The 14,742-nt window shown below is 41.6% G+C and overlaps 1 protein-coding gene across 1 annotated transcript; it reads right to left on the reverse strand.

Annotated features, from left to right (window-relative positions):
* Positions 1-581: 581 nt before the first annotated feature.
* LOC115146000 (complement component C1q receptor-like) lies at positions 582-2,601 on the reverse strand. The gene has a single exon (XM_029687735.2). It carries the CDS (start codon positions 2,320-2,322, stop codon positions 1,063-1,065), a length of 1,260 nt encoding a protein of 419 aa, XP_029543595.1. The 5' UTR covers positions 2,323-2,601; the 3' UTR covers positions 582-1,062.
* Between the last annotated feature and the right edge of the window lie 12,141 nt (positions 2,602-14,742).

Here is a 14,742-nt window from a genome sequence, read left to right on the forward strand (position 1 = left end):
ATATCTTGGAGAGTAAACCAATATGTGCAGTTTAAGTTCAGATTCATACTCAGTCTCTATGATGAATTATTAATTGCGCAAATTCAAGTTAAAACAGCATCAGTGATCTTCGTTTTTAAATCTCTCAGGCAGAGAGCAACATGAACACTTGTTCACCTTTAGCAAAACAACCACATCCTGGTCCGGAAAGAGCAGCCCAGCTATCTCTTATCCGCTGTCCTCTTATCTTTGGTGCAGATTTACTCAGCTATTTGTAGAAAATAGCCACTGGGCACGGACGTCAGTTCAACGTCTAGTTTTCAATTGGTTGTTGAATGAAACGTGCAATCAACCAAAAATGTCCTCATGTCATTAGATTTGTAATAATACGACACTAAATTCCCTGACATTGATTACTTTTGATCAAATCCAATCAGTTTTCCACATTGATTCAACGTCATCACTTTGATTTAAACCCCCCAAAATGTTTTTTATGGAAACAACGTTGATTCAACCCGTTTTTGCCCAGTGGGTTAACCTGCCCACAGTGTCTGTTTGCTCAGAATCGATTCATCCTTTATTTTCAATGATAATACAATCTATTGCTTTTATAAACAGTTGATTTATTGACAAGATAGTGTCTTTCTTTTGAAATGAGACTGACCTAGGTTAATGGGCTGAACATTTTACACCATGGGCAGAGGTTATCATCCTTTATATCAGGACTGGAGACTTCCAAAATACTGAAGCATCAAATTCATCTTCATATGTTACACAATGACATATATACAAACCACATATATACAATACAGCAATAAAATAAGTAAATGCAACATAAAGGCCTAGCAAATATTATGAAGAAATGTGAGCCCTCAGCCCATATACAAATCCTCACAATAAAACAATAATATCCAAAGCCTGTACAGTGACCTACTGCAGATTTTTTTTTTTATCCTTTCAATAAAAACATTTTATTCCAGTGCTTATTGATGTAAGGAAGTTATGAGAGATCTTATACATTGTCAGTTAACACCTTCAGGTTGTCTGAGTCTTATCTGTGGCCTCCGTTCACACTCCTGCTGCTTAAGTTGCCTCCTTCTCATTTGCGTTTTCCAGGGAGTATTTTTCCTTGGAGGACTCCGCCCTCTTCATTGCCATTTTCTCTGCATTTTTCATGGCCAGTTTCTGTGATCGCCTCCTGAGGCAGCACTTAACAATAGATAACACCACGACTAACAGAACGACCAAGGCCATCACTGCTATCAGCACAGGTATGAAAATGTGGGCTTGGTCTCCACTCTGGTCCGCTATCTCAATGTCGTCTGTAGGGGAAGTTGTAGTGTGTTGGTCCGGCAGAGAGGCGAGAAAAGGCTTCTCCTGAATTGCTGGCTTAGAAGTTGGGGTATAGTCTTGGACCAAATGGTTGTCACTACCTTCAGGAGCAATGGTAGCTGCTGGTAGTTCGTTGCATGCCATTGAGCCCTCATCTTGAAGATTTCCATTTTCATTTGTATCAGAGCATTTACAGAGGAAAGAACCCTCAGTGTTGACACACTGGTCTTTACAGGGCCGATCTCTGCATTCGTCAATGTCCACACAGATTCCAGACCCATCTGTCATATAACCTGCTTTGCATGAAGCACAAATGCCACGTATATCCGATCCATCATCACGTTCCCATGTTAGAGTCGTTGCAGAGCAAGTCAGTTCAAACATTTTCCCAAACCCACAATCCAGATGCAGTTTATTATGATCCTTTGGGTCTGGCCTGAGTAATCGGGCATCTGGTATGTGTGGGGTAAGACACTGCTTCATGATAGGTACCTCTCCATTACGTTGTTTACAAATGAATGGATACTCTGTCTTACAGGTACTGGAAACAAATCCCCAGTTCACAATCTCAGTTCCATTAAACTCACCAGAGAGAAATACACAGTAAATACCCGTGCAGGTTGGTTTGGGCAAATACTTCCACTGATCCAGTTCTGTGTCGCTGCTGTTATCCACCGTCCACTTGAAACCATTCAGAGGTGCGTCATGTTTCACGCATGACCCCTTTCCTTTCATCAAGCCAACCCAGAACTGAAATGTACGTTCTTTGGATAGTGTTTCCGAGATTTCTTTCAAAATCTTCGAGGCTTCCTCCATACTGGCCACTTTAGTTAGGAAACTGCCAGGCTGACAGGCTTCTGAAGCTTTGTCAAAGTTGAGAGGATGATGATGAAGGTAATAGGGTTTAGCAACAGGAACGCACAAACCTACCCCCAAGACACTCCACAGGCATATCCAATAGTACTCCATTCTCCCTGCTCGCACCATCGATCTGACGGTAGTGTTTCTCATTCAGACTGACAATGGTCCTCCTGCTAGCCGCTCCTGTAATGGACTGGCTGACAATGCTCATTTTGCTGCTGCTTTCTTAGCTGCCCCTAATGGGTCCTCCCAAGACAACAAGCACAGGAAGTGTGCTTAGACTTGATACAGCCATCCACTTCCTCTGCAGAGAAGGTGGTGGCACAGCCAAACAACAGCCATTTAGAATCGAATTACCCATGCATTAAAGTACACAGTAGCCTAAGGTCCAACGCCTGAATGAGTTGTGAGAAAAATACACTAATGTAGTCCAGGTGCTATCAGCCTAACTCCAGTAACTGACATCCTTTGATTCTTTGATCATATTTCCCTGTGAGATCACCAGGCCAGCTTCACTTTTGTTTTTGTCGGAGCTGCAGGAAGTTTTACTTCACAGAAAAGAGAACCAGAGAGGTGCACACATCCAACTGGATAAACAGAACTTGTGAGAGGATATGCCAGCCTGCTGATGAACGGTCCTGGTATCAGGATGTGATGATACAAAGTGGACTTTGTATGATTCATTCCCTCGGGGAATAGACCCCTCGTGTGGTTTGGTCAACCCTGAAACAGGAAACTCAGAATGGTGTCATTAAATAACAACTACACTTTGTGAGGCATTCAGGGGGTACCCCACTTGGGATACACAGATTATTCCATGTTCCCTGAGTAAAGGACTATTATTTAGATTATGCTGCAGAGCTTCATTGTCAGAAATAAGCAGATGCTTCCTGAAGGAAGTGCTAGAGAATGGCAGGAAGAGAGGCTGACTTTAAGGGATTGAGCACAACCCAAATATGAGGGGGCTGTGTCCACAGTACTACTCAGACAGGAGCAGTCAGAGGGACACAAATACGGGAGGGGCTGGGGAACCAGAGGAAATTGCATTATTAGTGACAGGAAAAGAAGTTACCCCGAAAGCCATCAGAGAGCGAGAACAATCAAGTGAAGTCACTCTTCCATTTGCCTACTTACTGTAAGAATGTATGGGAACACCACTTAGGTTTTAATCTAATTGTTGTTACCACAAAACTGTTTAATACCTTCAATTTAAGACCAAAAAAAGAAACAACCCGGTCTTGTTCCATAGACTTTATGGTTTCAGTGTGAATTGCAAAGTATTGTGGGTAGAGGATCTGTATCATCATTTGCATCGTATATACTTAACACCCCTTGGAGCACTGAGAGCAGAGCAATGTGCATCTTATTCTTCTAATAAAGTACTTCAGGGCCTGTATGTATCAAGTACCTTAGAGTAATGTAAGATTACTGATCTATTACCCCTGTCTCTGTAATCTTATTCATTGTGATCTAAAGGGCAAAACTGATCCTAGATCAGCACTCCTACTCTGAGACGCTTGATACATAGAGCCCCCGGACCTCCAGATTGTTAGCTCCCTCTGGGTTAACGAATTAGTCAATGATTAACAGCACATAGCCATTCTACTCACTGTGGGAATCAGGATTCCAAATGTCGAAAATTGTATTATACTACAATATTTCTGAATACTCAGTTATTGCCATTTTTAGTGCACACCAATTCATGTAGCAATACAATGAGTGGTTAAATCATTCAGTATCAATTAGTATAGTCAAGAAAACATACAACATGAGCAGATTACTTCAAGGATGCTCCTCACGGTCATCCCACTTTTTGATGACACCCCCCTCTAAGTGATTTAGACTGCTTAGTTTGTTCATAAACTTAACCTCCCCTTTCAGTTTGCTGTTGTACCTCATCAATGTAAACACAACAGTTCTGACAGCACTAACTCTGTTATATCCTCTTCCCTGTCATCCATTTTCCATTGCTCTGATTCCCAATGACATATTACGATATTATAACACAGTGTTTTACACGGTTCCTTTTTCTATTTGAATTACTCATCTGCATGTTCTGGATCCTAAATGAAGTGTTTAGCCCTCATTATGTAACAATAAGTGAAACATTGCTGTGGTGTGCTGGGTGGGTGGTGTGTATTACAGTACCGACACATTTCATTTACACGGTGGCTGTATGCAACACTCCCACAAACAGTACGGACTGATACAGACGATAGCTTGTGATCTGATGAAATGATCTCTAGTGGTTCTAAGCTACCTGTTGGAAAACTGATATATTGATGCCATTCTTTTGACCGACCATGAGCTTTTAATGTCCATGTCCATCAAAAGCAGCTTTCTTTTCAGAATGAATATGAAGCATTACGCCATCTGCCTACCATATAGCAATGTTTGAATATCATGGCCAACTGAGCCTCTCATTTAAGGTTTTATGGCAAATAGAGTATATTCTTTTCTCCAACACTTGAGTTTATAATAGGACAGTCTAACAGTATGCTGGGTAATTGCAGGGTCTCTCTCTCTCTCTCTCTCTCTCTCTCTGAATGGAGCTGCAGTGATACATGAAGATTGATATACTGTGTGGGAGGGTGGGAGGCAGCCCAGTCATGACACATAGAGATGAATCCACACTGAGCCCATAAATACCATGTGGTCCCAAGAACCCTGGAATTTACTCTCAATAAGTCCCTGCAAATATGAAAAATGTTATACCAATAGAGAGAAATAATGTACTCGTTGGTAACATGACATGGTTGGCTGTGTGTGTGTAAGTTGACAAAGCTGTCTATTAGTACATTTACCAGGTTAAAGACAGTCCAGTATCTCCTAGATCCAATTCAAAGTGTAACCTGCTAATTGAACAGAACACTGTCGGTTATGCAGCCTCTCAACACATGAATAAAATATGATGACATTTAATGAATCAGTACACAATGATACCTGTGGGTAAACAGATGTGCTAATATTGACGTAGCCCTTTTCCTGCAGTCAATTACCAAAAGCGCCCTCTTTGGCCTCATGGGTGGAATGTTATTCATATTTTTCATAAATTCATCATTAATAAAGATGATAAATTAAAAGATCTGGTGTTTCTATGTCAAACAGTGTAATATTGGGATGCAGACTCAAAATGTAATACATTTCATCTCTATATCTGACATGGTACAGGTGTCTTCTCTTTTTAAGCCCAGAACCATGTGTGTGAGGTGCATACTTGGGTTTCAAAGTAGATTTGTTTAAGACTACCAAGAATCAATCTGTGTTACCCTGATTTAGCCCACTGCAGTAAAATGTTAATGAGGAATGATATTCAGTAGTGAGAGCAAGTCACGCAAATGCTTTCTGACAACACACTTATCTATAGAAGTGTTGTTCATGCTTTACTGTAGCTAATTGTTACGTACACCTCTTGGCGGAGGGAATGCAACACCCTGCTACAACTAAACTCCCCGTGGAGTGAAAAAGGTATGTGATCGTAGGTGGAGGACGACAGAGGCGGAGAAAATTACAGTTTAATTTATTATTCTTAACACGGTATTGTGGGGGAAATGGTCTGGACGGAACCAAAGCAAAGAAAGTAAAAGTGTCCCCACTCCTACCTTACCTGCCTACCCACTACTTAATCTTTTAGTACCTCCTAGTGCCCTAACCAAAATACAGGGGGTGATCTGCCCAGGTCTTACCTAGTGTGCATAGACAGAGTAAATACTACGGGTTATGTATGTCCGCAGGCCTCTTGCCTAAACACTTCCACGGTGTGTTCCCCTTCCCCCCGGGAACAAATAAAACAGAATAATTACTAACTTAAAGTGAACTATTTTAATAATCAAAAACACGAATCCTATTGGCACACACATACCTCAGGAGTAGCAGCTACAAAATACTTTCAACAAAAACTTTCATGGCCTAACAACCAACACAGGACGTCACAGACACTCTCCCCTCCTGATAAAGGAACACTGGCTTTATTCCAGCTGTAGAAGGAGTTCAGAGCTCCAATCATCGATGGGGCCGACCAATCGGCTGCTTGAGGAATCCAGGATTCCGTTTCCTGAAATACACACACACATACAAACCCACACCAACACAGAAACTGGGGAACGTAACAATTATTATGTTAGTTGACACAGCTCTACATGACCTGCAATAATAGGTGTTTTTGTTTCAGAAGGCTGTAGAAAGTTTTCCTTGTACTTTACCCTTCATTTTATTCCCATGTATCTAGTACTCAAATCAAATCCAATTTTATTGGTCACATACACATTTATCAGATGTTATTGTGGGTGTAGCGAAATGCTTGTGTTCCTAGCTCCAACAGTGCAGTAGTATCTAACAATACACAAATCTAAAAGTAAAAGAATGGAATTAAGAAATATATAAATATTAGATTGAGAAATGTCGGAGTGGCATTGACTAGAATACAGGAGAATAGAATACAGTATATACATATGAGGTGAGTAAAGCAGTATGTAAACATTATTAAAGTGACTAGTGTTCCATTATTAAAGTGGCCAGTCTGATGGCCTTGAGATAGAAGCTGTTTTTCAGTCTCTCGGTCCCAGCCTTGATGCACCTGCACTGATACAGCCCGACAGGATGCGCTCAATTGTGCACCTGTAAAAGTTTGTGAGGGTTTTAGGTGCCAAGCCAAATTTTTCCAGCCTCCTGACGTTGAAGAGGCACTGTTGCGCCTTCTTCACCACACTGTCTGTGTGGGTGGACCATTTCAGATCATCAGTGATGTGTATGCCGAGGAACTTGAAGCTTTCCACCTTCTCCACTGCGGTTCCGTCGATGTGGATAGGGGTGTGTTTCCTCTGCTGTTTCCTGAAGACCACGATCAGCTCCTTTGTTTTGTTGACGTTGAGTGAGAAGTTATTTTCATGGCACCACTCTCCCAGGGCCCTCACCTCCTACCTGTAGGCTGTCTCGTCATTGTTGGTAATCAGGCCTACTACTGTTGTGTCGTCTGCAAACTTGATGATTTAGTTGGATGCGTGCGTGGCCACGCAGTCATGGGTAAACAGGGAGTACAGGAGGTGGCTGAACACGCACCCTTGTGGGACACCTGTGTTGAGGATCAGCGAAGTGGAGGTGTTGTTTCCTACCTTCACCACCTAGGGGCAGCTCGTCAGGAAGTCCAGGACCCAGTTGCACAGGGTGGGGTTCAGCCCCGAGCGTAATGATGAGCTTGAAGGGTACTATGGTGTTGAATGCTGAGCTATAGTCAATAAACAGCTTTCTTACATAGGTATTCGTCTTGTCCAGATGGGATAGGGCAGTGTGCAGTGCGATGGCAATGGCGTCGTCTGTGAATCTATTGGGGCGGTAAGCAAATTTATTTGGGTCTAGGGTGTCAGGTAAGGTAGAGGTGATATGATCCTTGACTAGTCTCTCAAAGCACTTCATGATGACAAGTGAGTGCAATGAGGTGATAGCCATTTAGTTCAGTTACCTTTGCTTTCTTGGGTACAGGAACAATGGTGGACATCTTGAAGCAAGTGGGGACAGCAGACTGGGAGAGGGAGAGATTGAATATGCCCGTAAACACTCCAGCAAGCTAGTCTGCACATGCTCTGAGGACGCAGCTAGGGATGCCGTCTGTACTGGCAGCCTTGCGAGGGTTAACACCCTTAAATGTCTTACTCACGTCGGCCATGGAGAAGGAGAGCCCACAGTCCTTGGTAGCGGGCCACGTCTGTGGCACTGTGTTATCCTCAAAGCGGGTGAAGAAGGTGTTTAACTTGTCCGGAAGCAAGACGTTGGTGTCCGTGATGTGGCTGGTTTTCCCTTTGTTATCCGTGATTGTCTGTAGACCCTGCCACATACATCTCACATCTGAGCCGTTGAATTGCGACTCCACTTTGTCTCTGTACTGACGTTTTGCCTGTTTGATTGCCGTACGGAGGGAATAATTACACTGTTTGTATTCGGCCATATTCCCAGTCACCTTGCCGTGGTTCAATAAGGTGGTTTGTGCGTTCAGTTTAGCGCGAATGCTTCCATCTATCCACAGTTTCTGGTTGGGTAGGGTTTAATAGTCACAGTGGGTACAACATCTCCTATACACTTCCTGATGGACTCAGTCACCATATCCGTGTATTCGTCTATGTTATTCTCAGAGGCTACCCGGAACACATCCCAGTCCACGTGATCAACACAATCTTAAAGCATGGATTCCGATTGTGCAGTATTCAGTCCATCAGAAAGCTTGTTTGCTTTTTCCACTGTATTGTTCATCGTATGACCTGAGGATGACCTCAGATAGCTACAAGAAAATGGACATCATATTTTTTAGAACCTCTGAGACATTTCAACCTAACTGGTAATGGCAACTGACCTTCTTTCTGACATTACTGCTGAATCACAATTGAGCAGTACAAATAGTATTCCGTTTGTTAGAACACAGTGCTTTGCTTTTGCCACTGTATTGTTCACAGTATGACCTGGGATTAACTGAAATCTCTGTCCAACCACATGTATCCAATACAGGTAAGTGCTGTGGGAAATGCTTTCATTTTGAAGCAGATATTGATCCTTTGTCCTCGACATAGAACTTGAAAGGATTGGATACTTGGTGAGTATCCAGGAAATGAATTGACACGGTAATAGTTAGACCAGACAGCCGTTTGACACTCCTTTCTCTCACCTCTAAACTGCTCTTCTTTTAAATCAGGTCTGTAATTGTAAAGGAAGTGATAAAGGGACTCGTCTCTCAGCTCCTCTCTCAATAAAGCCACATCCTTTCATTTTTGTAAGGAGAGGAAATGTTTCATCTTTCCCCAGGAGGCTCCATTATTGCAGTAGTGTTATCACCACAGACCACAGGCAGCCAAATCCCGGCCAACCCCCATTCTTTCCTATTGTGAAACAGCCCAGGGAGCGAGACAGCAAAAGTTACCATCATTTCTAGGCAAAGGGATGACTATAAGGACTATTTATAGGTGTGGCACATCAATCTCATGCGGATTAGCCCTGGATATTTAATTATAGTTTACCGCCTCTCCCTGTTGTCCTCTGACTCACTACCTGCTTTGTGAGTTGTTGGGTAGAGGGGAGAGAGAGAGAGAGAGAAGGAGATGGAGAGAGAAAGAGATGGAAAGGTAAGGAGAGCAACAGAGAGACGGAGAGAAAGAGAGAAAGAAAGAAAAGAAAGAAAGTGGGAGGGAAAGAGCGAGAGGAGCTGTAACTATAAACCATTATCATTGGCACAGAGGATCCTGATATTTACTTTGATTAACATTCCCCCTTCCAAATCCCAAGAGGGATAATTACCTGCGTATGAAAGTAAGGTATTTATATAAGTTTAAAACCTGTTGAAGACCTGTTTATTGTTAGCTCTGTTATCCCAATGCAAGTGGGATGGTCATTTAACCACTATATGCCTTGTACTGAATATAGGAAAATAACCTAAGAGCACTTGCTCTTCCATCCTGGTCCTGGGGACCCTTTCTTCCAGCTTCGTACTAACATACCTGATTCAACTAGCCAGCAATCATGCATTAGTGCTATGCAACAAAATCCTGCACCTCCTGTGGGCTTCTAGAACCACTGACCCAAAGAGGGTTATTCTGCCTTAGTGGTTTTGCTGGAGCATTGCCAAAGAGAAGATCACGATCAGATGGGGAATTCTTCATTGATTCCATATCAATGCAGAGATTGTAGGTGGGTGAAAAGCCGGAGATAAACAACGGAGCTCTGAAAGGGTACATGGAAAACACAAAGATGCAGATCGGCAAGAAAAGGAGCTGAAGTAGCAGTTCGAGGAGAGGATGCATAGCCATGCAGCATGACAGGGCTTCAATTGTGATATGTCAAATGTACTCTATCCATAGAGAAGTGACACGCACCTTTTAGTCCCAGGTGTAACAGTTTCTCTGACAGACAGTCAGGCAGCCTTCACACCGGTGTAAATCAAAGCTACAGATGTCGCTGCAGTGTGATTTGACAGCAGAGCGGATTTGGGGAAGTAAATGGTCAATAAAAGCTACAAATGGATGAAGGTAATTTCATAGACTAGTAATGCCAGCCAGGTTAAAGCAGACCCTTGATTTGCAGAAGGATCTTGGTATACAGTGTGATGGAGTTAGGTGTTTCCTGGTTCTTTTCTCCCATTGTCTTGAAAAGGGAAGTCGAATTGAAATCCCAGATCTGATCCACCATTTCTAAGTAGGTCAACAAAGTCAATATCAACACAGGGAAATCCCCATCAGCAGCAGAGAAGATGTTGGTGCTTTGTTCCTTATACAGGGCCGTGCACAGACAGAGGTAGATGCTCAAAGACTTGCGGTCCATGGGTTCTGAACAACATCGACACAAAAAAACATAATAGACAAAATGTGAAATGTGTCATTTATAACACCGGCCTAAAGGGGCAAAGGGGCATGTGCTCGGGCTCTGGTAGACCTTCTCCGTGCACGTGCCTGCCTAGTTTTGTCGCACCTGGACTACTGTTCAGTCGTGTGGTCAGGCGCCACGAAGAGGGACTTAGGAAAATTACAATTGTCTCAGAATAGGGAAGCACTGCTGGGCCTTAAATGTACACCGAGAGCTAACATTAATAATATGCATGTCAATCTCTCCTGGCTTTTGTAAGAAGTGTTGACATGCTGAATGCACCGAGGTTTCTGTTTAAACTACTAGCACATAGCTCAGACACCCATACATAAATCACAAGACATGGCACCAGAGGACTCTTCACAATCCCCAAGTCCAGAACAGACTACGGGAGGTGCACAGTGTTTACATAGAGCCATGTCTACATGGAACTCTATTCCACATCAGGTAACTGATGCAAGGTTTTAAAAAACAGATAAAAGCACACCTTATGAAAGAGCGGGGACTGTGAAGAGACACACACGGACGCTAGCACACTCACTCTACACACACGTACATTGTAATATTGTTGTATGGTGGTATTATACATTTTGTGTTGTAGATATGTAGGGGTGTGACAATGTTATATTATGTACTGTTTTATCTTTTGGAATGTAGGTGCCTTAATGTGTTTGGACGCCAGAAAGAGTAATGGGGATCCTTAATAAATACAAAATACAAGTACCATTACTAACATAATGGTTTAAAACAGTATAGAACAACACAATACATCTATCTACACGTACTACACGATATAACTCATCTGTCAACTTGTGTCAAAGACATTTCATCACTTGATTTGTTCTAATAATACAAATACAACAATGGTATGTGTGTGGCATTACAACCACAAGGTGGATCCTGTTGTGTATTTGAATGAGCCACAATGAGCAATAGTTTCATTAGTAGATAGCTTGATTAAGGCAGCGAAGGGGTTTTCATTGAGAGTGAAAAATTCATTTAATCATTGACTGCAAGTGTTTTTAACTAATTCTTTTTTCCTGGATATTTTTTTGGGGGGTAAATAACAGGAAAAACGCCCTACAGGAGAAATTGTTACACTGTTATACACTGTTATATTGTTACATTTCAACAGCCATCAACAGCTTTTTTTTCTACATTGTTCCTTGAACCTGACAACTGTTGGAAAATGGTGCACACTAATCTCAGCGATTGAAAATAATGTTGTACTGTCAACAGTCAATCTAACTATCTGTCCCATAATATCAATCTAACTATCTGTCCCCATAATATCAAATCTGACTATCTGTCCCATAATATCAATCTGACTATCTGTCCCATAATATCAATCTGACTATCTGTCCCATAATATAAATCTGACTATCTGTCCCATAATATCAATCTAACTATCTGTCCCGTAATATCAATCTGACCATCTGTCCCGTAATATCAATCTGACCATCTGTCCCATATTATCAACCTAACTAATCTGTCCCATAATATCAATATAACTATCTGTCCCATCATATCAATCTGACTATCTGTCCCATAATATCAATCTAACTATCTGTCCCATAATATCAATCTAACTATCTGTGCCAGAATATCAATCTGACTATCTGTCCCATAATATCACTCTAACTATCTGTCCCGTAATATCAATCTGACTATATGTCCCGTAATATCAATCTAACTATCTGTCCCATAATATCAACCTAACTATCTGTCCCATCATATCAATCTGACTATCTGTCCCATAATATCAATCTAACTATCTGTCCCATAATATCAATCTAACTATCTGTCCCATAATATCAATCTAACTATCTGTCCCATAATATCAATCTAACTATCTGTCCCATAATATCAATCTGACTATATGTCCCATAATATCAATCTGACTATCTGTCCCATAATATCAACCTTACTATCTGTCCCGTAATATCAATCTGACAATCTGTCCCATAATATCAACCTAACTATCTGTCCCATAATATCAATCTGACTATCTGTCCCATAATATCAACCTAACTATCTGTGCCATAATATCAATCTAACTATCTGTCCCATAATATCAATCTAACTATCTGTCCCATAATATCAACCTAACTATCTGTCCCATAATATCAATCTAACTATCTGTCCCATAATATCAACCTAACTATCTGTCTCGTAATATCAATCTGACTATCTGTCCCATAATATCAACCTAACTATCTGTCCCATAATAGTTCACTATGGTCTGGTAAAAGCTTCCTTTCACTGAAATACCAAAGTAGTTACAGTTGTTGATCTACCCCTATTGTCTTTGATGGCCCCTCCATAGTGTTTCCAGTCTTTTTCTTGCCACTCTATTTCATTGTAAACAACTCAAAAAGCATTGAATCCAATAGTACCCTATTCATCATAATCATCTTTCTTGGCATCTTCTTTGTCGAGCCAAAGATAGCAGAACCGTATGTTGAGGAAAGCTAAGTGCAGCAGTCTTTTTGAGCAGTAGTAGAACAATTAAAGCTAGCTAGCTATGAAAGAACCGGATGAATGTTCCTCATTAAAAAGGAACACATCAATACAGGGTTACAACAGAAAGGTCCAATATTTATGGTAACTATTGATGCTGTGTTGATTTATCAATACGGCTGTATGAGGTCTGGTTCAAGGACATTATCTTTAAATAATAGATTCTGCACATAAAGTACATGGGAAATCAAGATCTATGAAAGCGGGTCTGTTTTGACTTCAGTTCTGCTAGTGTTCTCCCACTTTGCTAGAGCTGGTGTGCTGCTGCTGTTAGTGACTGCATGCGGAATGTTGCACATTTCCTTGTAGCCTCGAGAGACCAATTGTACATACACATGAACACAAAGAATGGTGTAAACTGCATCCTTGGAGCATCTCAATTCACACAATGCTTTTAGGAGTTAAAGCTTTCCAGTGAGCAGTTCTAGCAGGAATGCAAAATATAACAGCTGTTCTGTCTGCTGAAGAGAGTCCTTAGACCGCCCTCTGACGCTCTCCTGAGACTTCAACATTAAACTATTCTGAATCAACATTAGCACATAGTAGCAATGTGAGTGTCTCTTTTGAGAAGCACAAAATGGCTATGGGTTTGCATTAGTCTTGCGGGAGCAGAAAAGACTCCAACATTTCAACCTGACTTGTCTCTTGGATCAACCCCTTGGCCTCACCTTCCACACCACCTCTCCAAACCGCACCTGACACCCATGCTGTTTTAGTTGTTTTTTTGGTGGCAGGACGTTATATCAAAGATGACATTCCATGAATATTAATGCTTTCTAGGAATGTGGCCTTGTAGGTTCCAAGAGAATGGGAACAAGCTTTGTAAATATTATGTTAAACAGAGAGGATTTGTAGAGGGCCTTGCCGGTGACGTCTCTTCTCAGAGCCTCTTCTCAGAGCCTGCTGAAAGACTCACGTTGTATATCCCAAATGTCACCCTATTCTCTTTATAGTGCACTATTTTGGCCAGAAGCCAATGGGCCCTTGTCAATAGTTGTGATACTATTTGGGATATAGCCACTATTCTACTGCCATTCATTCATCTGCTTATATTTAAAACTCTTGGCCCTGTTGTGGCAGTAATCCATGACAGAATGCCATACAGTCCATTATTGAAAGGAATGTCAATGGAAAGAAATGTGGATGTCGGCAATTCTGATTTAAATTAGGCCTGACTGTCTAAAAGAGGAAGGTATATTGTGTCATTAGATAATGCAGTCAGCAGAATCTGAATCATAGCTTTTTGGGAGACTCCCACCTCCAATTTATTAAATTGCGTGGGTCTTGCCAGAAGAGTTTTGTGTTGATACAGTAGGTATCTGTACAATGCATATTGGATTTTTTTCTCTCTCTGGAGGTGTCTTGGGTTATTGTCCTGTTAAAAAAACAAATGGTAGTCCTACTAAGCGCAAACCAGATGGATGGTATGGCGTCTTGCTGCAGAATGCTGTGGTAGCCAGGCTGTTTAAGCGTGCCTTGAACTCTTAATAAATCATAGACAGTGTCACCAGCAAAACACCATCACACCTCCTCCTCCATGCTTCATGGTGGGAACGACACATGCAGAAATCATCCCAAAGACACAGCGGTTGGAACCAAAAATCTCACATTTGGACCCATCAGACCAAAGGACAGATTTCCACCGGTTTAATGTCCATTGCTCGTGTTTCTTGGCCCAATCAAGTCTCTTCTTCTTATTGGTGTCCTTTA

The sequence above is a fragment of the Oncorhynchus nerka genome, linkage group LG18 (genome assembly GCF_034236695.1).
Source record: "Oncorhynchus nerka isolate Pitt River linkage group LG18, Oner_Uvic_2.0, whole genome shotgun sequence".
NCBI lineage: Eukaryota > Metazoa > Chordata > Actinopteri > Salmoniformes > Salmonidae > Oncorhynchus > Oncorhynchus nerka.